This window comes from Cicer arietinum, chromosome 6 (assembly GCF_000331145.2).
Source record: "Cicer arietinum cultivar CDC Frontier isolate Library 1 chromosome 6, Cicar.CDCFrontier_v2.0, whole genome shotgun sequence".
In the NCBI taxonomy this organism is placed as follows: domain Eukaryota; kingdom Viridiplantae; phylum Streptophyta; class Magnoliopsida; order Fabales; family Fabaceae; genus Cicer; species Cicer arietinum.
Genome location: NC_021165.2, coordinates 3298450 through 3321256, shown reverse-complemented (window position 1 = coordinate 3321256; position 22807 = coordinate 3298450). Strand labels below are relative to the sequence as shown.

Genomic DNA, 22807 nt, shown 5'->3' with positions numbered 1-22807 from the left:
AGAAAATTTTAACGTACCGAAAATTTGATTAAAAGAGTGAGATTTTGAAGTAATTTTTTTTTACCATTCAATTAATAAAAATTTTAAGAATAATTTTAAATTTTTAACAAATTAAAAAATATAAAATTAATTGAGAAGCTTTGTACTTTGGAGATAAGCAATTTTTTTCCAATCTGCTTTGTTGCTACATGGGATATATATGGGTTGGTTTTAGTGTAAATTTTAGCATCTTTTATGCTCTAAAGGTCACCCTTGCATTCATAGTCATATCTTATAGTGTGTGTAATTTGAATTTTCTCATTAGACTCTCATTAATATCTACACTCTATTGGCCCTATTACTTTTAATGAAATTTCATCGACAAAAAAATACTTTTTTGGTTTGAACATATTAAAGAATTAATTACACTACATTCATCCTTAAATACAGGACCTTCTTGAATTTTTTTTTTTTTTATATAACATTTTTTATTTTTTAATTGTATTAATTATTTCATTACTTAACCTTAAATATGTTACATATTTTTTAACAATATGTAATAAATACTACAATAAAACTAAAAATTAACTCTCTATTCAATAACAAACTAGTAAAACAATTTAAATTATCAATAAATTTAATATTATAATTAATTTTCTTAATTTCTATGATTTTGTCAACAGAATCTTAAATTAATGTGGTAATTACTAAAAGATACTATTTATCATATTAATTCTTATTGAATTTGTATTGAAACAATACATCCATGTATTAGAGAATAGGAAAATAAGTATTTTTGGAACAATGTTAAATAGAGCTGAACTTAATGACTTTTGCTTGTATATTTAAGACTAAAAAACTATAATGGCTTTGAGAGTAAGTTTTTTGTTTAAATAAAAACTCACCTACATACAAAAAATTAGTCGCAGTTTGTTTGAAATTAATTGCAGCCATAATTCCAAAATTACCTTACTCTTCAAAGTAAACAACTTGGACCCCCTTTATTTTAGCGCCAAATTCTCTCGCTATTTATTACACTTATTACTTTCAGTTTTAACCCTCTCTCTAACTGAAAAAGGAATCTCCTGTTTTAAATCCAACATAACTAACCTGAATCAACCAATGAACAAATGACACGTAACCCTCATCCCTAAATGCCGCGCGCATCAGATAGAAACATAACTTACGATAGATTGGGTTTGCGGGTTTGCCTCGTGGAAAACAGGTTTTAAATCTAACGGCTGAGAAACAAAAGAGATCGATAGCTCTATGAATTTACACCGCACGATGGGAACCTTGATTTAGCACCGCACGATGAAGAGGAAAACGAAATCTAACCGTTGAATATTTACAAAAAATTGAAATTCAAAAGCTCGTGAGAGAGAGGGAGGAGAAGAAGAAGAAGAAGAGAAGAGGCAAAGGCAAACCAAAAAAAAAAAAAGTGTCCCTCTTTTCAGCTTATTTTCGATTTTGGATCTGAAACTCATTTAATTTCAGCTTATTTTCCTTAATTAAAATTAATTCGCCACTAATTGTTATTATTATTGTGTTGATTATTATTTTAATTATTGTTTGGGGGAATAATCGGTGGTTGAAGTGAAGTTGTTATTTTGTGTGTGGAACTTTTGGTGCGATCCAATGGGTGAAGATGAGGGTAGTGATTGCCCTCCACAAAACGCACCATTGGATGCCGTTTCAACTGCAACGCCGAAGAAGCTTGCTAGGCAGCTCGATTTCAACGCTTTTCCCGGTGGGATTCCGGTTACTTCACCTTTGCCGGAGCAGACGCAACCACCACTGACGACGACACTGCCATCTCTACCTTCAGCTAAATTTGTGTGAGTATTAGGGATAAAGCTATCATTTTTTTTTTTATTTCATTGTTTTCAAATTCTGGAATTCAAAATTTTCATGTTTTGTTTCTCATTTTGAATTATTAGTTACCAATATTTTTAGTTTGCGATTAGATAAAGTTATGTATTCGTCGTCATTCTCTTTATATTTAATCTTTGCATGTTGCATCATCAACTCTGATGCATAATCTCTTTGTATTTAATTCATATTGAAAAGATGATTAGTGTTTAATTTGGTTTCAGAGGCTTAAATTGGGTTGTGGTAGATTTAATTATTCTGATTTATGTTCTGGTTTTAGTTTCAGTTGTTGAGAATTGAGATGCTAGTGATCATTAATTAATCTTATGTTTTGGTCAATTTAGTATATTTTGAATACCTTTTATAAAAATTGAGATTATTGTTAGTAGAGTAAGGTAGAGCTTAAGTTATCAGTTCAAATCCAATAATGTTATTTTTTTTTTTTACTCTTTTCATCATCATAAAATGCCAACAGTAGTATTCCTTTTTGAAGTTCTCAATTAATGTTTATTTGATTCAGGAAACCAGAATCTCCAAAATCAAAAACAAGACCAAACTTTGAGACAAAAGATGTTACTCCAAAGAAGCAAAAGCAGTGCAATTGTAAACATTCAAAATGCTTAAAGCTGTGAGCAATATCCTCTCTCAATGTCTCTCTGCACTTGTTGTTGTACCTTTGCTGCAACTTATTGGCTGTTAAAAGAAGATATGTGATGCTAACGTTTAAATGATTTGAGCAGATATTGTGAATGTTTTGCGTCGGGAATATATTGTGATGGTTGCAACTGTGTAAATTGTTTTAACAATGTTGACAATGAAGCGGCTAGACGAGAAGCTGTTGAAGCAACTTTAGAACGCAACCCAAATGCATTTAGACCAAAAATTGCGAGCAGCCCTCATGGAACACGGGATAGCAAGGTATGTAGGTTTAACTTTTGGTAACGGTTGGTGTTGTATGCTATGTTTTGAATTTTTTACATTGATGTCAGTTTAAGATATTATATTTATTAACTAGATCCGCCGTTGTACAACATTGTCTATTATCTTTGATTACTTTGTTTTAGCTCTTTGATGACTTTTGTGGTAAGTATATTTCCCCCCCATATATAAATTTCTGTTCTATTAGATGCATCATTCCATAGTGACCTTTTCTTTATATCTAAGAGAAGTTTTTTGCTGTTAAACATTCTTACTTAGTGCATTTGTTGTATTTGTCTCCTACATATCACTATGTTGATGTCCTTTTCAATCAGTTATAATTTAGAGAAATTCCTTTTGTGGATCTCTTTAAATGTTTTCTTTGTTGATGAAACCAGTGCATTTCAGTTTTTGTTTCCTTGTTTACACTTTTTTCCTCTTATTAGCAACAAGAGGATGTAAAGTGTACATAAATAGCCGAAACTTAAAATGAAGTAATTCAGACAATTGATACCTTTTCAACCACACATCCCTATAAGAATGGGTTTGCATCAGAAGTTGGATCTTCGATAGTATGAAATTATGACATAACAGGAGTTTGTTATTAAAGTACCTGTAAAATCAAAATAAATGACGAACAAATTTTTTTGAAGTCAGTGTTGTTCTTGTATTGGCAAATACGTTTCCTTTTCCTTTTTGTTTACTCAAAACATTTTTGACTTTTTTTTATTGGTATGCATCTATGAACTTCAAAATGATTGTAGGAGGAGGCTGGGGAAGTTTTAATATTAGGAAAGCACAACAAGGGGTGCCATTGTAAAAAATCTGGGTGCCTCAAGAAGTACTGCGAATGTTTCCAAGCCAACATTCTTTGTTCTGAAAATTGTAAATGCATGGATTGCAAAAACTTTGAAGGAAGTGATGAGCGACAGGCTTTGTTCCATGGAGATCAAAACAACAATATGGCATATATTCAGCAGGCAGCCAATGCTGCCATAACTGGAGCTATTGGTTCCTCTGGTTATTCATCTCCGCCAGTGTCGAGAAAAAGAAAAGGTCCGGAACTCTGGCCATCCATTAAGGATCCATCTGTTGGCAAGCTGGCACAACAGGTAAAACTTGATAATATACCGGTAGTTCAGGGGTTTATTTTAACTTGGAAATTGTTTAAAATGGAGAGAACAATTAATCCTGTTGTGACGGCATTTGACAGTCATGTAGTATTTTCCCCACTACGAGTTGACAATTTTTCTCAATTAAATTGAAAGATGCATTTAAGCTTGATTTTGCGTCTTGATTAAATTTATATAAGCTCCCTTTGATTTGGTCCAATGTGTCCATTTCAACTCAAGCCCGTGAAGAGAGCCAGACTATCTCAAAAAGGTAGTCTATTGGATAGGAAGATCTCATTGTTTAAGTGAATACAATATCAAGCTTCCATCTTTGCTCAATGTGGGATGTAATATTGTACACACATCTGAAAGCTTGTGTCTGCGATGGCTCATTCTTGCTGCTCACTCATAGTGTATTTCACTCTAACCCCTTTGGTGCAGATTTAGGGTTTAGGTTTCACTTAGAATAGCACTTTCTTTGGTTGTTCATTCTTAGGTTGCTTTTTCAAGTCTAGGTCCCCTCTTACTGGTTCTCAATGAAAACACCATCTCTTACGACGAGGCGACTCAAGTCCCCAAGGAGAGTGCATTCCAGCTTCTAATTTTATAAGTGAATGAATACATAAAAATCAAGTCTGTGGCTATGAGGCTGAAATTGTGTTTCCAATACCATGATAACTTAACCTCTGGTCTAAATTAGTTCATCAATGGTTAAATTTCTAGTCCACATAAACTTCCTGTAGTTTAGAGTGGAATCTATTAAGAGCTTTTTTTATATTTCCCAATTTATATGTAGTTGCGTCACAGGCATTTATAATATTTGTCATGCTTATCAGGCAAATCTTGTCAGAAGTCCTGCAGCACCCTCCTCATCCTTGTCTCCTATCCCAGGTGCTCGTGTTGGACCTTCAACGTTAGGCCCTTCAAAATTTATGTACAGGTAGAACTGGTTAAATTCTTGAAATGATGACATATATACTTGATTTAGTGATTAACTAGATTGTTGTTGAAGGTCTCTTTTAGCAGACATCATACAACCACAGCACCTGATGGAGCTTTGCACTGTTCTGGTGCTAGCATCTGGACAAGCCACTAAAACACTTGCAGGTATATGAACATTTTAAATTTCCAATCATCAATTGTGTGATGTTTTTCAGAAGTGCAAATATTGTTTTGTGTTTTCTTTCGATCTTCCTTATCTTAGTGTACTGTTATTAACTTGGAAAGATTTTTCTCAGTTCCCCATTTTTTCTATTTCCAAACAAATCCTTGTAAAATTTGAGTAGCTCAATTTAATGAGTGGATATTCTATATTATAGGCGAATTATGTAGCTTTCAAATTGAATTTTGTTAAAATTACATCTGACAACTTTCCAAATTATGGCTCTAAACTGAATCACATTAGAATATGAAAAACTAAACAATTTTTCAGCCACAGTAAGGTTCAAAATGCTTATTCACCGATCTCAATGGATTGACAAATGGAATCAGCAAGATAATTATCAAAGAAAACTTATTTCTCACTTGTACTTGCCTTGTGGTTTACGTGTCGCCAAACTAGTTTGAGGATTTCATTTGGTAAATAATAAATTAGTGAATACATCTTGTTTCAGACTTTCATTTGTAAATTGAGCTATAAACAATAATTTCCTCTATAGGAAATGGGGAAAGCAAAATAGGAAATTTGATCAATTAGAATTTGTAACATTTTTTTATTTGAAGGGGAATTAATTTTATGGTACCTCAAAATGTTTGTTAACCCTACCCAGTTGGTAGTGTTATTTTCCATTAGATAACTGTCTGATGAATTTGAGATTTAGGATAAAGTACTTAAGATACATCAATGCTGAAAAGTGACCTTTTGGTGCATCTAAATCTTTCATGTCATTCTGCTTAAAGATTACTAAGAAACAATTCATGAAACACTTAGAATAACAATCCATTAGCTTATGTGTATTCTTTCGAAGATTTGGAGCTAGAACCTTCTATATCTTTTTTTAATTGATGATTCCAGTTGTTACTAATCAACATCAACCTTATTGATGTACAATCTTTCTATTTTCTCTCATCATTTATAGTTATTAACAAGTGCAGACCAGAAGAATTTAATGGATAAGCACACAGAAGATCAGACAGAAACCTCTCTTGCTTCTTCAAATCAAGCGCAATTACCAAATCAAATGGAAGCTGATGTTGAGAAAGCTACGGCTGATGATTGTTCGAGTGCAAACCAAACTGATAAAACCAGTCCTGAAAATTCCAGTTCAGATGGTGGTGACGTCCCAAAAGGGAGGCCAATGTCTCCTGGGACTTTAGCATTGATGTGTGATGAGCAAGATACAATGTTCATGACTTCTGCCCCCTCTATTGGGTCAATGGGCCATGCTTGCAACACATCTTCACAATTGCCTTATGGACGAGGAGCAACAGAGGTCTATGCAGAGCAAGAAAGGATTGTGTTGACGAAACTCAGAGATTTCCTTAATAGGGTTATCACTATGGGAGAAATAAATGGCAAGTGAATATTTTCCTCTCCTGTAGTTTTAATTTTTCTCTGCAAGAGTTTCATAAAAACCCAACATAACTTTGAAAAAACATCTCATCAGCTGGTTCTATTTGTTTTCCATTGGTTAATTTGTCTTTGTTGCCATGCATGATTTTTTTCAATTGATAAAAGCTATTCTGTTCATGTTCCATTAATTGCTCAGCAAAAGCTTGTGCTTAAACACCAAATTTCGAAAAATAATTCATTTTGCTTCAAAGAAAGCAGTTGGCTCTGGTTTTATTATAGAGAATTCTGTATGGGTAGGAAATGGCTGTCTCGGTTGGAAAGTATATACTGATACTGTTGGTCAAATAGCCAGCTATTACTAGTGATTGCATTGTCAGACCTGCGTTATATGTGGCTAAATCAATTAAAATGACTAATGAAAATCCAATTTCCATAGTGCATTAACTTTTGTGTGTTGGATTCCTTAGTTTTCAGGTAGAAAATGCATTGTATACTTGTACAGATTAACATACTACATATATTTTGCATTTTTTTGCAGTGTCCACATTATTGTTTACACTTTTAAGTCCCTAATTTTGATTCCTAATTTCAGAAACAAAGTGTTCTTCATTAGCCAGAAGTGAGTTAGAGATTCAAAAGGACCCAATCATCAATAGCACCGAGAATGCCAGTACTGAGGCAGTGCATCAGCAGGGGCTGGGAGCCACTAGTAATGGCATTGCTAAAGCTGTTGCCAACACCACCAACACCATCACTTCAACATCTTTGGTCCCTTGTAGTTTTGTTCCTGAAAATGGGGAAACTAAGCCAAAGGTCGAAAAGTAGATACAAAAGGAGTCTAACTTAAGAGCGGAGATACCATTTGAAAAAAAAAAATAGAAAGGTGTTTTTTTGGCAGGAAAAAATTAGAAGAACGTTGTGAGGATATGTTGTCTGTAATGTAAAAGCATTGTCATTCTTCATCTTCTGGCTTTCCTGCAATTCAAGCCTACAGAACCACTAGTCCAACTAAGATCCATTTTCTTTTATCAATTTTGTTGTTAGTTCATATATATCTGAATTAATTATTCAGCTTCGACATAGCCTGTAAATTGCAGAACTGTAATTTCATATAAAAAACAATGTAACCTAATTTCCCTTTCTAGGGCTTTTTTTTTTTTTTTTTTTTTTTTTTTTTTTTTTTTTTTCTTTTTTTTTTTTATCTTTCCATTTCTTTTGCCTATTATTGTAATAATTCCGTAGTTTGATCCCGAGCGCATTATAAATTATAGTTCCATTTTTTGGTCCAACTTATGTACTATGATTTAGCAACATTTTCATAATGAGATTGGAAAATCAGTATATTATGTGTTCTATTCTTGTATTGCCTGTAATTTTTATGGCGTTTAACATGCTGTGGAGATGGACTAAACATCTTCAGTCCTCACAGCGTGTTACTGTTTTTAGATTTTAATTGTGTTGTCTATTATTTTGAAACCAATAGTTGCATATTTGTTCTAGCTCGTGATTGCATTAAGGTCCAACATCTCCAAGAAAAGGTATTAGGTTTTTAGCCCGCAAAAGCTTATACTAGCATTATAAGTAGATCCCATGTGGCTCACAGCTTGCTGGAATAATTTAGTACTTGTGGATGGCGATCGTGTAAGGAAAAATCAAAATAAATAAATGTAAAAAAAAATTATGAGAAGAACACCCCCTTAGAGTACTTCACACAAGTTTCTTTTAACTAGATGGAGCCGGTTATAAACTCATAAGGATTACATGAAGCGATGTCATCAGTTATCATAAGTCATCTCTAATGACAGACTATTCAAAATAAATAAATAAATAAAACTTCATATTGGTTTTAGTAGATAATTTCTTCATCTCTTTTTGTCTCTACTTATTGGACTATCCTCAATAACGTAAACCAGCAAAGTCGATAACCTATCAAACATAGTTCTTTTGGTTGGTTTGTTGCTGCCAGTAAGATATCATCGTAAACTGTTGTCCCGTGAAACCAGCACTAGTTCAGATAGCTCTATCCCAGATAAACTCCCTTCAGCAAGTGCTAGTTCCTAATGGACACTTCAATGCTAATAATCTGGATCCAATTTATCGAACAAGAAAGAACAAATTGGAAGGCTTTGTTTGATCCTCAGACTCATGTGAAAATTTATCATTATAAAGAATTATGTTTCTCCAACTTTAACTTTAAAAATGTAACAGGTAGTTAGCTATAAAGAACTATACCATTTTTAACCCCCAAAAAGAGAAAGAAAAACTGCATCTTTAGAATTTGGGGCTAAAAATAGGTGTTAATCCTAAATTTAGTGACTAAACTATATTTGTGACACCATTTCTCTTTTTGTCAGTGTCTTGAAAATTGTCAAATATTCCACCTGAATTTGGTCCATCAGGTTGGAGCCTATATCTATCGGCTTGAATAATATCATCAACATATTTATTAATAGCGTTTCCTTTAACCTGCATTATTGAAAAATAACGAATATCTTAGAATCTAAAACAAACAATGATTAAACCAAAATAGATTAGAAGACTATAATGACATCTGGAGCTATGGTCAAATAACATGAACTCATTGCAAGTTAAACCCTTGAATTCTTCCCGCCATGACATATTAAACCAGATAAATGGTGTTAAGGGTTCCTGACTCTTGAGTATGATCACATTACAATAAGGAAACTGCAATAAATAAATGCATGATTGAAAAGCAAGGGAATTGATTGCAATATTGAAAATTAGGATTCCTCCAGGGAAGCTATTATAGATACTCAAATAATTTATATCATGCTAAAAAGTTACTACAGGTTTGAATTAGCTTATTTTATTTTGATAAAACTATTACTTCTTTAGAACACTTTAAACAAAAAACAATTAAAAACCAAAAATAATATAAATCTTGTGCGAGGCCAGGACCTAACCTTAATTCCAATAGCAATGGCTGTTTTCAATTTTACAAGTTCACCTAATCTCAAAGAACCTTCTTTATTATCCTTAACAAAGATCAGAGGCACACTCCTTGATGAAGCCAAACTTTGCAGATGCTTTGTCAGCCATCGCGGGTTACAGTCAGAAGCTACAAGCACAGCCTGCATCATCACAAAATAAAATGTGAATATTGTCTCTTCAGACTTGCTACAAAATAAAGATAAAACTTATAAACAGTTCCTTCCTCCTGTTCATGCTGTTCTATACTAAAAATACGCAGCAACTGTCAAAAACTATCGAGAAGTGCATTGTAAAGAACTGTTTTATTAAATTTGATTAATGAAAATGGCTGTTTCTTGGTGTCTAACAATGTAAGAACCGTGTATATGGCATTGTATATAAGTTAAACCCTAACATAAAGCCACACACCAAAACCAAAAGAAGCCATATATTACTTTTACAGAGTACAAAATTAAATTAGTTATTTATTCTTAAAAATAAAATCAGTTATTTGTTACTAAGCAAAACTAATTGTGTTTGAGCAATGCGAGAGAGAAAACACTAAGGTTTCCATGCGCACTATCAACTGCTAGTATTGTTTGCAGAGATCAGTAAGAAGGAAAACCCTAGCTATTAGTACATATATTTGCAGCAACATGTAAAGGTAGAGATAAAAAATAGAGTAAGTTGAGGATTTACTTAAAAGTGATAAACTAGTAACAAAAGGTGCAGGTACTAAATAAATTATTAACCAAAGATTTACATTTTCTACAGAGTGGAAAAATAAATCAACCTGAAGTTTGACTGAAGGTGATTTATGATTGTTTGTGATTGAAGGGAGGAGTTGAGCTGACCTTTCCAACTCAGCACACGGTTTCATACGCTCAAGGACACGAGTTACTTCATTGACCCCAATAGCAAATTGTTGCTGCAAGGAGCCACATAAAAGTTATATGGTTGTGCAAGATTCCTACAGAATACTATGTTAATTCATATGTTTTTTAGTTTGGAAAATCAATTTGAGGTTAAACCTTTATCCATATCTTTTCTGGCAATGAACTTCCATCTAAATGTCTTGCGGATTCAATCCCCCTGCTCATCAGAATAACCATTTGCAAGATCAGGTGAGAAATTGCACATTTATTGATTACTTTCAAAACTAAACTAAACATAGGACCTGTTTGGACCGGCTTAAGCATTTGTGAGTCTATTTGGAAGAGCTTATGGAAGCAGCTTAAGACATGTCTATAAGCTGTTTTCAGCTAATTTTCATAAGTTATCCAAGATGGCTTGTGAAAACAGCTTATAGCTTATATAAAAACAATTTGACCTTATTTTTTACCTTGTTTTATAGAAAATAGCTTATACATAAGCGTTTATGCTAAATTGTTTATCCAAACAGAGCCATAGTTCAGCAGTTCACTCTAAACTGTTAAATCTTCATTTCAGACCCTCCCCTCAGCTTCATAATGGAGAAAATCATATTGTAAAGTTGATTAAAAACACAAAGCAACACATGGAGAAAATTGAGTGTTTTACCTAAGAATTGATTGGAGCAGATTGGTCAGAGATTCTCCTTCATAGCAACTGCAGAAAGTAAGTATAAAAGATCAAAATAATAGAGCTTGCTTTAAGAAAATGGTGATAATCATAAGATATGAAAGCAACAACAATGTGTGTTTGCTTCTGGAATTAATTGTAATTTGAACCTAGGATTTGTTGCTTCCAAGTTTCAACTCTAAACCTGATTTTTAAACTCAAATTTATTGTTCAACTACGAATGTATTCAAATTTCAAACATAAACCACTTTAACTTCAAATTAATTGTAACTAAAATAAATTTATTCAAAATAATTATTTTTTGATACCGAAGAACCAAACACATTATGAAAACATAATAAGAATGAGCAAAAACAACATCATATGGGAAATTGAAATGAATGCATATATATAATGAAAAGGGGGTGCATACTTAATTTCTAAAGAAGCAGGGGTTGAGTTTGAGTTGTTTCCAATCTTCTTTGGAGTTTTGGCACTACTTCTACTGCCCATTCTCTACTCACAAATTTTCAATCCACTTGTGTGAACAATAACAATAACATTCGATAAATTGTTGAGTCGAAAATAGGAGTTTCAACTTTTAATAGATGCTTCAACGAATCACGTCTGATAAGTTAAACGCGCGATTCAGAATTCAGCGGTAACAAGATGTTTGTTTGCCTTTTGCAGTGTTTAACGCGGTGTATACGGATTTGGGCTTTCGAATATTTTGCACGGCCCATTCATTTCTGATGGGCTTCGTTCGGGGTTTCATAGCGAAACATATACTAATTACGTAAATTTGTGATTTTTGCTATGTATATATATTATTTTTTGCTTAATTGTGATTTTTATCGTTTATTTGGTTTCTCTATTTTTAGATTAGTTTTTAAATGTTTAAGATTTTCTCCAACTAAATATTTAGTTAGGGTTGAATCTTGTATATATTCTTTTTGCTTTTTTTAATATAGATATATGTGTATTTTAAAAATATGAAAATAAGTTATTAAATAAAAATCTATATAGACATGGTCTTATGGTCAACTCAATTGTCATATATATAAGTATATGTCATAATTCACTCTCAAATGCATAGATGGAAAAAGTATAATTTTTTTTAAAATGACTTAAATGATATATATTATATATATTATCCATGTAAAATAATTTAACATTGATATTTTATAAAAAAATATATATTATATTTTGTCATATTATTTTAGTTTTGTACAATATTTTGAAATAGATTGTATATTTTAAAAATTATTCATCTCTTATTATTGACAATGTAAAGAAATTAAATTTTCTAATGTAAATCAATCAAATCTTTATCATAAAATAATGAAATTTAAAATATTAAAAATAAATTTTAAATGTGAAGATTATTTTTCACGAAAAACACAAAGAATTATGCTCCGAAAGATCTTCTTAAATACTTATTTAATTAAATAAGTATTGAGATATTCAACCAACACAATAAAAAAAAAATCAAATTAAATATATAAATCTTGTAATATTAATTCGATATTTTTTACTCTCAGTAAACATAGTAATGTAGTATTAAAAAACACTTAATTTTTGGATTTTTGTGTTTCTAAATTTGATTTTGTAAAATTTTATTATAATATTTTCTAAAGTTGATTAAGTGAAGTTTTTGTTTCTAAATATTTCTATGTGCTCTCTCCGATGAATTATAACAAAAAAAAAATATTGTACTGGTTATATTTTTTTATATAAATATTTTGATTTTACGTTCATCTGACTCTCATTATCTTTTTTTTAGTTTGTATCTTTAACATTGTAAACGAAGTCCAATCAAAATTTTAAGTATTTAACCAATAAAAGAAAACTTGATGAAAATATTGTGTTTTGTTAGCATTTATTTTGAATGTTTTCTTAAAATCTAGTCTAGAAAATTATTTGAAATCTTATAATAAAACCACTTCAAAATTTATAAAATTTTTATTTAATTGAAATTTAAATTATAAGAATCTTAACTACAAAACTATTTAAAAAAATCCTTGTAACTCAATCTTACTTATATCCTCTTTTATCGGTGAAACACTAGTGTATTTTTAGGCAATTTTATGTAGACTTTTAAAATTTCCAATATTTTTTTTAACATAAAAATTTGTTTAAAAATCTGAATCCATGTGTTCCAAGTAAAACGGCATCGTATTACAATGATCTCAGTCTGACGACAACATTGAATGAAGAATCCGTGAAAGAAAAGCAGAGCGACGGCTAAGGTTACACAGTGACACAGTATTGCTTTGGAGCTGACCTCAACAAGAATTACAATGGCAACGACGTCGTCGAAGGCTTTGTGCAGATTATCGTGTCGGTTACACTCTCTCGCTCTTCATAACAACAAGTTAACCTCTAAACCATCACCACTCTCTCTCGAGTTTTCTCTCCTCAAACCCAAATCTCAATCTTCCTCTCTGCCACGTCTTTCTCGGTTATAATTTAACCCTTTCATTTTTTATAACCTAATTAAATCACATTTCCATGGTTTTTATTTATTAAATTAAATTAATGATATAATCTATTCAATTTTGTTGATTAGGTTACCGGTGGAATTGGGTTGCTTAGAATCAATGATGCCGTTGTATAGCGCGGTTGCTTCAGCTCGATTAGTTTCAAGCTTGTCTATTGAATCTCTCGGTTGGGGATTAGTTCCTCAAGGTGCGTTCTTTCTTTCTGCTTCTCTTTTCTACAATTACTCTCTTTGTATTATTCATTCAAAATGAAAGTTAAGTATTTCACATATTGTTTTTGTACATTATTGCACACTGCTTCTGTTTATCTATTGCTTTACGAGATTAAACTTAACCATAAGTAGCTAATGTAGCACCGATACTTCATAATGAAGACAAGCGCGGCGCCAAACATATGTTGGCCCTTGACACTGACACATGTCACACATGTGATTATATTCAATCACTTTCATTTTCACTTATTATTGTCGGTGTCGACATGTTATCCAATGTTAGTATTTGTGATTCATAGATAGGTAGGATGGGGAACTGAGGCTGCTTCAATTAGTTTTTCAAGAAGTCGTGGATTAAAATGGTTGAAATTGTTCTTTGAATTGTATGAAGGTGCTGTTACTTTTATGTTCGTTAGAGGTAGCGGTGTAGGGTGGGCTTCACTGTATAGAATAATTTTATTGAACTTGTCATTCCCATATGATCAGAACTTGTCATATAATTTACTACTTAGATGTAAAAGAATACAAAGGCATGTTTTTCAAGAAGAAAATGGTGTGCTAAAGCCTGAAACAATGGGACAGTAGATTGTTCATTATCATCTTTGTTATTATAACAAAGTTCTGCTGAAATGACTCCAAAGGAGATGAGAGTTCTCAACCGATACTTAATGCTGTATAATGGCATAAGATTATGTATTGTAACTCAACAAAATAATACATTAGGGGCTGTTTACTTCCGTTGGTTTCTGATTTCATTTTCATTGAAAATAATAAGCATTAATGCATTTTACCCTCTTTTTTTTTTAATGCATACTAGATGGCAGATTCAATATTTCGAGAAATTTGGAAAATGTAAATCTATTTTCAGTATTTTTGAAAATGCACTCACACTAGTTCACCATTCACTGTCTCTCTGTCACAATTGTTCACTGCTGTATGCTTCCATCCATGGCATGATGCAAAGAAAATTGAAAATGTTTTTAGCATGCAAACAGATCCTTATATCCTCAACACTTGTAAGAAGTACAAAACTTGGGAACATGAGTGCCTTTATTTAATATACGTATGGCAAGTCTGCGACACCTTATATTCACCCACAGTAGCTGAGATCTTCTATTGTTGACAAATTGTGTGATCCTACAATTATGTTTTGTCCCAAAGAAACTTCCCCTTAACTCTACCATACACTACTCCATATCACATAATACCGTGTTGCTTGATAATTCATTACGAGATCAATTCCTTTATTGAATAATATAATTTTTTTTATATATGTATCTAATTAAATCACATTATTTTATTATTTTGTTGCATAAATATTAACTTCTAAAGTATCTTATATATGCAGAGTTATAATTAGATGCATGTAAAAGAAAAATACATTAAAAAGTAAATGTAAATTAAATACATACAATAATAATCAATCAAAATATTTGCGACAACTCATCAACTACACTTGACAACATAATAATATACTCATACATATAATCTTGCAACTGACAAAACTAGATAATAAAAAAATGTGACTCAAAAATAGAAAATTTCAAAAGGTCCTTTTTTTTTTCTTTCACAAAATAATGACAAAATGTAAGTATGGCAAGTCTGCGACACCTAATATTCACCAACAGTTTTTATTTTTTTTTTTGTAGCACATTGTTGGTAAGCTAATTGTGCATAGCACATTTTCGTATCTAAATTGAAGTACCATTTTTAATAGCTAAATGGAGAGAACTTATTACAATGCTTTTGTTTGTCTATTTTACAGGTATTTCCATGCCTTTATGACAGTGTTGGTATGCAGTTAGTTGATTCTAGTAGCATTTCCATTTGATGGCAGACTATGGCTCATGTTGATGTTTTCAGTTTTTTGTAATCTTGAAGCCTTTTGACATAGGATCTTTCATCTGATATCTTTGCGGAACATACAATGCAACTGATGTTGCTTACTCATAGAGTTGGTTCATTTTATCCTCGGATGTTTCTAGTATCATTTATTGGCTTTCTTATTTCTGGATGAGTTTTTTTTTTTCCAATTAATAATGCATTGTTAAGGGCATTATATATTTGCACCAAAAAGGGCATTATATATGAGGAATTAAGCCATTTACTGGTTATCATTTATGTGATTACGAAAGTTAAAGGGTATTTCTGAAGCATTATCAACATATGATGCGGTTGTGTGATATTGTTGTTACATAATGTAAGGGCACTTCTATGATCCTTGCTTAACACAGATGGAATGTGAAGGAATAATATGATTGCTTTATGATGTGCTAAACTACCTAAAGTTGACGTCTACTCCTTATTTCTATGTATCATGTCTTGTTTGGTGCTTTTTACTAGTCCACTATATGGAGAGTCTTACATTTTTTTCTTGGTAAATATATAGTCGAATATTAAGCCTAGTTATTTTTTTACAGGAATATTGAGTTTGAATGGTTTTTAAAAAAAATTGACTTTCTAACTATCTTTTTTTTTAATGTAAAAAATTTAGGATAGGTGAATGATGCCAAAATCTAGGATATGGAAGATTTTAGTATTCAGATAGCACTGACATAGATTTATATTTATTTCTTATCAATGACATAATTTCCAACAATCATTTAATTGTTTAAGAGTCTGATCGAGGTGTTTATTAGTTTTGGATAAAATGAGGTAAGTTAATTAAAAAAACATGTTTGGATAAAATGAGGTAAGTGGCTTTTCATTTAGCATGTATTTAGGAACAGAGTGCAATTGATGATTTCATGGTGGAGTTGAAGCTTCTAGTTATGGAAATATGGATCCACCACCGTGTTTGCAAACATGTCATCACCAGTGGGTGGTCTTCGGCCACTACCTCGCCAATCCACTATTTTGATCACTGTCAATCACCACTATGCCAACCACTACTTTAATGATCTCCGACGGCCATTCTACCACTGCCAATGATCACGATCACTCTTAACCATTCAAACACTTGATGACCACCACTCTAATCTATATTAGATCATTACAACCACTATTGATTGTCGATCACTACTTTGATCATCATCAACCACAAATCTGACCACTACCTTCAATCACTCCAACTTCTATTGCACACCCCCTTCAAACTACCAATCACCGATTTGATCACCAACCACAACTTTGATCAATCACTTATTGCCACCGCTACCACCACTTTGACTAATCCTCTGTTGCCCCGCTAAACTCCACCCTGACCATCACTAGAGTTGTCTACTGCCACCTCCAACATCTTCTCTTTCAATTTATGTTATTATTAAAATTATTGTATTAAATAATTAGAGTATAAATTTATCTTTATAAATTATTTTATTTTTTAAAATAAAATTTATATATATATTTTATAATTTTTATGTATCATCAGTAAATATTTTTAAGACTCAGAAAATTTTGAAGGTCATTAATTTTTATCTTTAAAATTAACATAGAATTAAAACTCTATTAAAACTAATTTTAATTTTTCAAAATTTCAAAACATAAAATATAAAACCCCTCTGAATAATCCTAAACTAAAAAATTTCAATTAGGTGTATAGTTGCTACAAAGAATCCTCCACTTGCCATTACATTTCACATCACCATTTTGCAAGGCAACCTAACCGTGTTTAGCCAAAGGCTACATACAACATTACAACTCATGAGCTACACTTGACAGCAGAGACACATTATTATTCATGTAACTAATTACAACCTAAACTCAATCATTCGATTAAACCAGGCTGCCATGTTACAATGCATTTTCTTCATCACTTCTCGTGTAATCAGCAACTCAGCCAGAATTAAAAAATTAATAAACTCCTTCAAATCACATGCATCTTTTCAATTTAATAACCCAAATTATTATTATGATAAATCCATCTAGTCAATATTTAATAAAAACAATAAAGTCAACAAAAGTATTTAGATTCCAAAGAAAATAAGGATAAGTTTTGTTTTTTGACTGGAAAATAAGGATAAAATTTTAAAAAATTATTAAAATGTATACTTTCAAATTAAATTTTGTTTTGACCAAAAAAACTTGGTTTGATTGAAAATAAAACAACACAACCCAGACAAAAAAAAAGTTGAAGAATAATAAAATTATTCTTCTGAAATTCGTGATTTGTGCGAAGTCTTCAACGGAGTTACAGAAGAACACTATTATCCGCTATTGGGAATTTCAAAACGCCGTCGTTAAAGGTTGTTCCTTCAATGATGGCCGATGACAAATCCCCCTCTAAGGTAATTGGCCCCAGAGACAGAGATCGAGAGCTTCTCCTTCCCATCGCTATTTCCGGCGAAGATACCGATGCCTCCAAGCCATCCTCCTCTTCATCATCTGTTCATCACGCCGGTCGTGAGGTTATGATCTCTCTTTAGTCTACTTTAGGGTTTTAAGTTTTCTTCACTCGTGCTTTATTCAATTAAAATTTGAAGCTTTTGATTAATCTATATACTATGTGTTCTTGTTTGAATTTGTTAGTCTGGGGAATTTTGTTGACTTGAATTAGTACTGTTTTGAGGATGATTTGCATATCAATTCAAACTATTGTTTTTCATATCACTGGATGAACTTGTTGTCACCTTTAAAGTATTGCTAGATAACTACGAATTTGAACAAATTGCTATTGTTTCCCAATACATTATTTAGTATTATTTTTTTTTGTCAAATACTTCATGGGTCTCAAATATAAGCCAAAAAGTACTCATAATTTTTTGTCTTAAATAAAACAAATATAACTTACTTTTACTCTATTTAATGTAAGTTATACTGTTATAGAAACACTATAGCATGAGTGCATAGCAAAATTTGAACTAGCCACTATTTTCTGAGATCTGAAATTTACAACATTGGTTTGAATTATTGAACGAAATTTTGATAATTTCATCACGTGGAGGAGTTTGGGACATTGAAGCTGGTTTCAGCAATAGTACGAGCTGGTGGTTTATAATTCCCATTCACACATATTGCAATATTATGTGTTTTCAAGAATCTGAATACCTAAGCCTAGCATGAATTATCCTATTCATTTTGTTGCATGGAAGAATTTATATAACTTTGCATCTGAAATTGAAGTATTTGTCTGACAGATATCCATGTGTTGTTTCTGTCAATTTGTAGACTTTTTACAAAGTTGTTAGGAGCTGGGCTTCAAAAAAGTTCATGACTGGATGGTGAGTATTTCTTTCTTCATCCTAATATCTTGTCATTTTACATTCTTACATGTCAAACTAGTGCACATGCTACACCTTAATCTTCATTATCTTATCTTTTTATCATTTCCTGAAGAAAGCTGTGTTTTGTTTGAGTTGGATAACATAACAATTAATTTCCTCTAATTCTTTTATCTACATTTAATTTCTGCTGCCATCTTAGCGGGTAGGTGTTTGTATCACGAATCAAAAGTTACCATACATGATATCTACGCTTCTCTCTTCTGCTAGGATACGAGAAATTTTGCTAGTAATATAGTGTTATATTATGAAAGCTGGAAAGTAGTGGACAGGTCCTTTTTTGGCAAATTGGGTGAGAGAATAAAAAATCTAACTTAGAGAACTTTTTCTAATAAAAAAGAAAAAGATCTCCGACCCCTCCTATTCTCTCTCTGACTGGAACTGCTGCGACCCCACCCCTGCAACTCAATCAGTATTGCCTGTAACATTCTAAATGGTTGCACCAGAACCTTACGTCCACCTTATAAGAGAAATCCTACCATCTTCTGCTAGGAAAAATCGAAGGAAGGAATCCAACCCATTTTCAGATTCTCTTCAGAAACTCATCAACAGCATTGACTTTGCTGGAAGCTTCTGGATTGTCCTGAAAGGAGACCCTGTTGATGGAGGCGGAATTTGCATGGAAGGGAGGAGGGGGATACGCGTAGGAGCTAAACCAGGGGTGTAGAGATTTATTAATGTTGTGATGAAATGGAAGTGTTTTCTGGAGGCTTGATCATATTCAGAGGTTTGGTGTTTACGATTGTGGTGTGGGGTTGGAGAATGTAACCAAGATTGTGTTGCTGCAAATAGAGGAAGCATGGTGGTAGAGAGAAATTTGGAAGATTGGTTTATGATAAAACATATTGACAGGCTGACGAGAAAGAACTTAGAACTATCAGTGGTCAGATCATGGAGAGGTTGGTGCCCGTGGTGGACGAGTGGTCGGAGAAATCGACAGTTAAAAGGGAAAGGAAGCAGGCTCAGTAGGGGACGGGATAAATTTACCATTCTAGCCTTTAAGTGATTATCAAATCTGGGGAGTTTACTAATAAAATATTCAAAGCATCAGATCTAACATTTGTTAGTGCAAGGTGAACTGATTCACCATTTTAGAGTAATAATTTCTAAGTGGGTTACTCCTTACTCAATGGCAAATCCTAATTGAATAAAACCCCTAGATTCTAAGTTTTAACTATACAAATCTCCAAATTGCTTACTTGATTTGTACAATACCAACCAAATTATAGCCAAAATGTCTGTTTCCACAATAGTTAGATAAAAATATGCAATATTCTAATTGCTTTCTCTAACACTGGTTTAAGAAGGATATGGAGATGGAGAAATCGATAAACTTTTGAAGTGATTAAATTAAAGATGATAATATGCAGCATACTTGCTGCAAACTTGCAAAAAATATATGTTGTGTCCAGTATTCGTCTACCCATTTGCACTTATCTTAGGTTTGCAAAACTATGTCCCAGCCTCTTTCTCATTGTTCTTTTTTTCTCATTGAAGTGTCATTCTTTTTCCAATCGCAATCACCTTCTACATTACGTGGTGGTTCATTCATTTCGTGGATGGTTTTTTTTCACCAATCTTTGCTCAACTCGGAATCGATATCTTTGGTAAGTGCTTCTGTTTTATGGTATTTTAATATACACCTTACATCTTTTCCCCTAAAAGATCAATAAAGTATGGCTATTCAATTTTATTGAATAAAATATTCTATCAGTTAATTTTCATTTTATTTTTTTGATATTTGGGGGTACTGGAAGTAGAAATGTGGAATAGAGCTACAAAAGTAATACAAGTTTTTCCTTGGAAAATAGATATGTTACTTATAAACTACTGAGTAACATAGAATTTAACATGTTGGAATAATTGCTTAAATAGTTAAACTTCTTGGTCAGGTCTTGGATTCATAACTTCCATAACCTTCATCTTCATGGTTGGCGTTTTCATGTCATCATGGTTGGGTGCATCTGTCCTGGGACTTGGGGAGTGGTTTATCAAGCGAATGCCTCTTGTTCGTCATATCTATAATGCCTCTAAGCAGATTAGTGCAGCTATATCACCAGGTGTGTTTGCCAACATCTTACTTTTTATTATGCTAATGTAAATCTCTTGGGTAAGAAATGTTTATGCTAACATATGTGTTGCCCCAGATCAAAATTCACAAGCCTTCAAAGAAGTAGCCATCATTAGACATCCACGTGTGGGTGAATATGCATTAGGATTCATCACTTCGTCTGTTGTCCTTCAGGTTTCTTCAGTAACTCTACATTTCTAGCTTATAAGTTCAGAAAATTTTCTTTCTTCATTGCTTAACTTGGCGTTTCATTATTTCTCTTTGAATGCTACGTGGTGTCTGTTAGAGCTCAATGCCAAAACGTAGGCCAGTTCTTGATCATACAGAAACAATTTTAAAATGTGCCTTGTGTACTCTTGTAGAAATAAGAAAATAGCAGAACAATTTTTTTTTTAAATAAGCAGAACAGAATTATAATACGACAGTTTCTGGTTTCTTAATTCTGTTTTTTCTTGTGCAAGGCTGATTTTTTTTTTTCTCAGCCAAAGGCCTTGGTTCTAACTTTTATGGCTTGTAGCCAAGCTTATCTACCAGATCTATATGTTCGTGAGCTCTGTGTGTAATTCAATAAAGTTTCTTTCCTAAACTCCATCACTGTCACTACTTCTGGGTTCCTTATATTGTAGTCCTGATTGTGGTGATAGAATTATGATCTGTGTTGCTGGTTTACTATACAGGTCCATCTGTAATGCCCATCAGGACTTTGTAGCACGTTGTTAATGCTTGTTGATTTCCTTGTAGACTTTTAGGTTCTTTTTTCTTAGTTAGTTATCTCTAGAGCCATATAACTATGCAACTTACCATGTTGCTTTGAATGTTAGTGATGTACTTCATAATCAGTTTCATTTTTCTGAATGCTCATTCTATTTTCCTTCTAGGCAAGTTAAGTGATAATTAATGAAGATTATCTGCAATTATCACAGCTTTAAAAAAACTTGTTGAATTTAACAATCTTAATTATATCTCTGTTTCACAGAATTATTCTGGAGATGAGGAGTTATGCTGTGTCTATGTTCCCACAAACCATCTTTATATTGGTGATATATTTCTTGTCAACACCAAGGATGTCATCAGACCAAACTTATCAGTCCGGGAAGGAATTGGTAAGTTATAAAACAAAAAGCAGGCCTAATTATGTTGGACTCATTTTCATTAATATTAAGTAGGTTCTTCTTCCTGGACTTTCCTCTGCTTAGGTACAGTAAAATTGGAGCTTTAATTTTTAATTTTTGGTTTTTGTGATTTGGAATTGGGGGGACATTGAGCTGTGCAATAACTGCATGTACAGTTATGTGTACAATTATATGTCAGTAGGTGTATGTCTAACTATCCTCTCTAGGCTAATTTATGCACTTTTGGTTGGAAGGAATTAATATGTAAAATAGATAAAAACTACAATTGAATTCACTCCGGTATGTGTTTTTAACATATGCTAAATTTTGCAGAAATTGTTGTTTCTGGAGGCATGTCAATGCCGCAGATCCTATCAACGCTTGATTCACATGCTCCTTTGGAAATTAGACTTGATAGAAGATGAAAGTGAAAGATATAGTAGTTATCGTTTAGTAGCTTACTTGTTTTCTATGGAGTCATCAGAAGGGAAGTGCAACCGACGTGGTTGCGAATGCAGGCATGGAATGTTGATCTAGGAGCAAGTGTTAGATTCTGATGTTCTGTGTAACATTCATCTGTGCAATAGAATGTAGAATTTAGTGTTTGTTTGAAAATATAGTTTGGGTGATGATGCAGGGTTACTACATTCTACTGAGGTAGGAAGGAGTCTCAAATTTTCAAATTTTCTACTTGTGTATATCAATGCGGTCTCCACTTGTTATAGCAATTCAATTTTGTAGTGCTGATTACTTGCTTTCAGCTTAATATATGGTGTTTCTGTGTAGTTTTCAATTCATTGTCGAATTAACTTATTCAAATGTCACTATT

General features: G+C 32.4%; 4 protein-coding genes across 4 annotated transcripts; 3 read left to right on the top strand and 1 right to left on the bottom strand.

The window, feature by feature from the left end:
* The first annotated feature begins 1349 nt into the window (after positions 1 to 1349).
* LOC101499400 (protein tesmin/TSO1-like CXC 5) lies at positions 1350 to 7748 on the top strand. The gene is made up of 8 exons (XM_004503391.4): positions 1350 to 1817; positions 2372 to 2479; positions 2592 to 2769; positions 3534 to 3881; positions 4718 to 4821; positions 4894 to 4988; positions 5976 to 6395; positions 6986 to 7748. Exons 1-8 carry the CDS (start codon positions 1618 to 1620, stop codon positions 7216 to 7218), a joined length of 1686 nt encoding a protein of 561 aa, XP_004503448.1. The 5' UTR covers positions 1350 to 1617; the 3' UTR covers positions 7219 to 7748.
* Positions 7749 to 8035: 287 nt separating this feature from the next.
* Positions 8036 to 11539, bottom strand: LOC101499082 (uncharacterized). Its single transcript, XM_004503390.4, has 6 exons — positions 11297 to 11539; positions 10864 to 10911; positions 10356 to 10416; positions 10118 to 10252; positions 9318 to 9485; positions 8036 to 8859 (listed from the first exon to the last, which is right to left on the bottom strand). The coding sequence occupies exons 1-6, from the start codon at positions 11374 to 11376 to the stop codon at positions 8710 to 8712; spliced, it is 642 nt and encodes a 213-aa protein (XP_004503447.1). The 5' UTR covers positions 11377 to 11539; the 3' UTR covers positions 8036 to 8709.
* A 1502-nt stretch (positions 11540 to 13041) lies between these two features.
* Positions 13042 to 15721, top strand: LOC101498759 (protein NONRESPONDING TO OXYLIPINS 2, mitochondrial-like). Its single transcript, XM_004503389.4, has 3 exons — positions 13042 to 13324; positions 13433 to 13551; positions 15342 to 15721. Exons 1-3 carry the CDS (start codon positions 13164 to 13166, stop codon positions 15359 to 15361), a joined length of 300 nt encoding a protein of 99 aa, XP_004503446.1. The 5' UTR covers positions 13042 to 13163; the 3' UTR covers positions 15362 to 15721.
* A 1912-nt stretch (positions 15722 to 17633) lies between these two features.
* On the top strand, positions 17634 to 22771 carry LOC113783895 (protein LIKE COV 1-like). The gene is made up of 7 exons (XM_027335910.2): positions 17634 to 17922; positions 18683 to 18735; positions 20293 to 20402; positions 20688 to 20855; positions 20943 to 21040; positions 21843 to 21969; positions 22312 to 22771. The coding sequence occupies exons 1-7, from the start codon at positions 17773 to 17775 to the stop codon at positions 22401 to 22403; spliced, it is 798 nt and encodes a 265-aa protein (XP_027191711.1). The 5' UTR covers positions 17634 to 17772; the 3' UTR covers positions 22404 to 22771.
* The last annotated feature ends 36 nt before the right edge of the window (positions 22772 to 22807 follow it).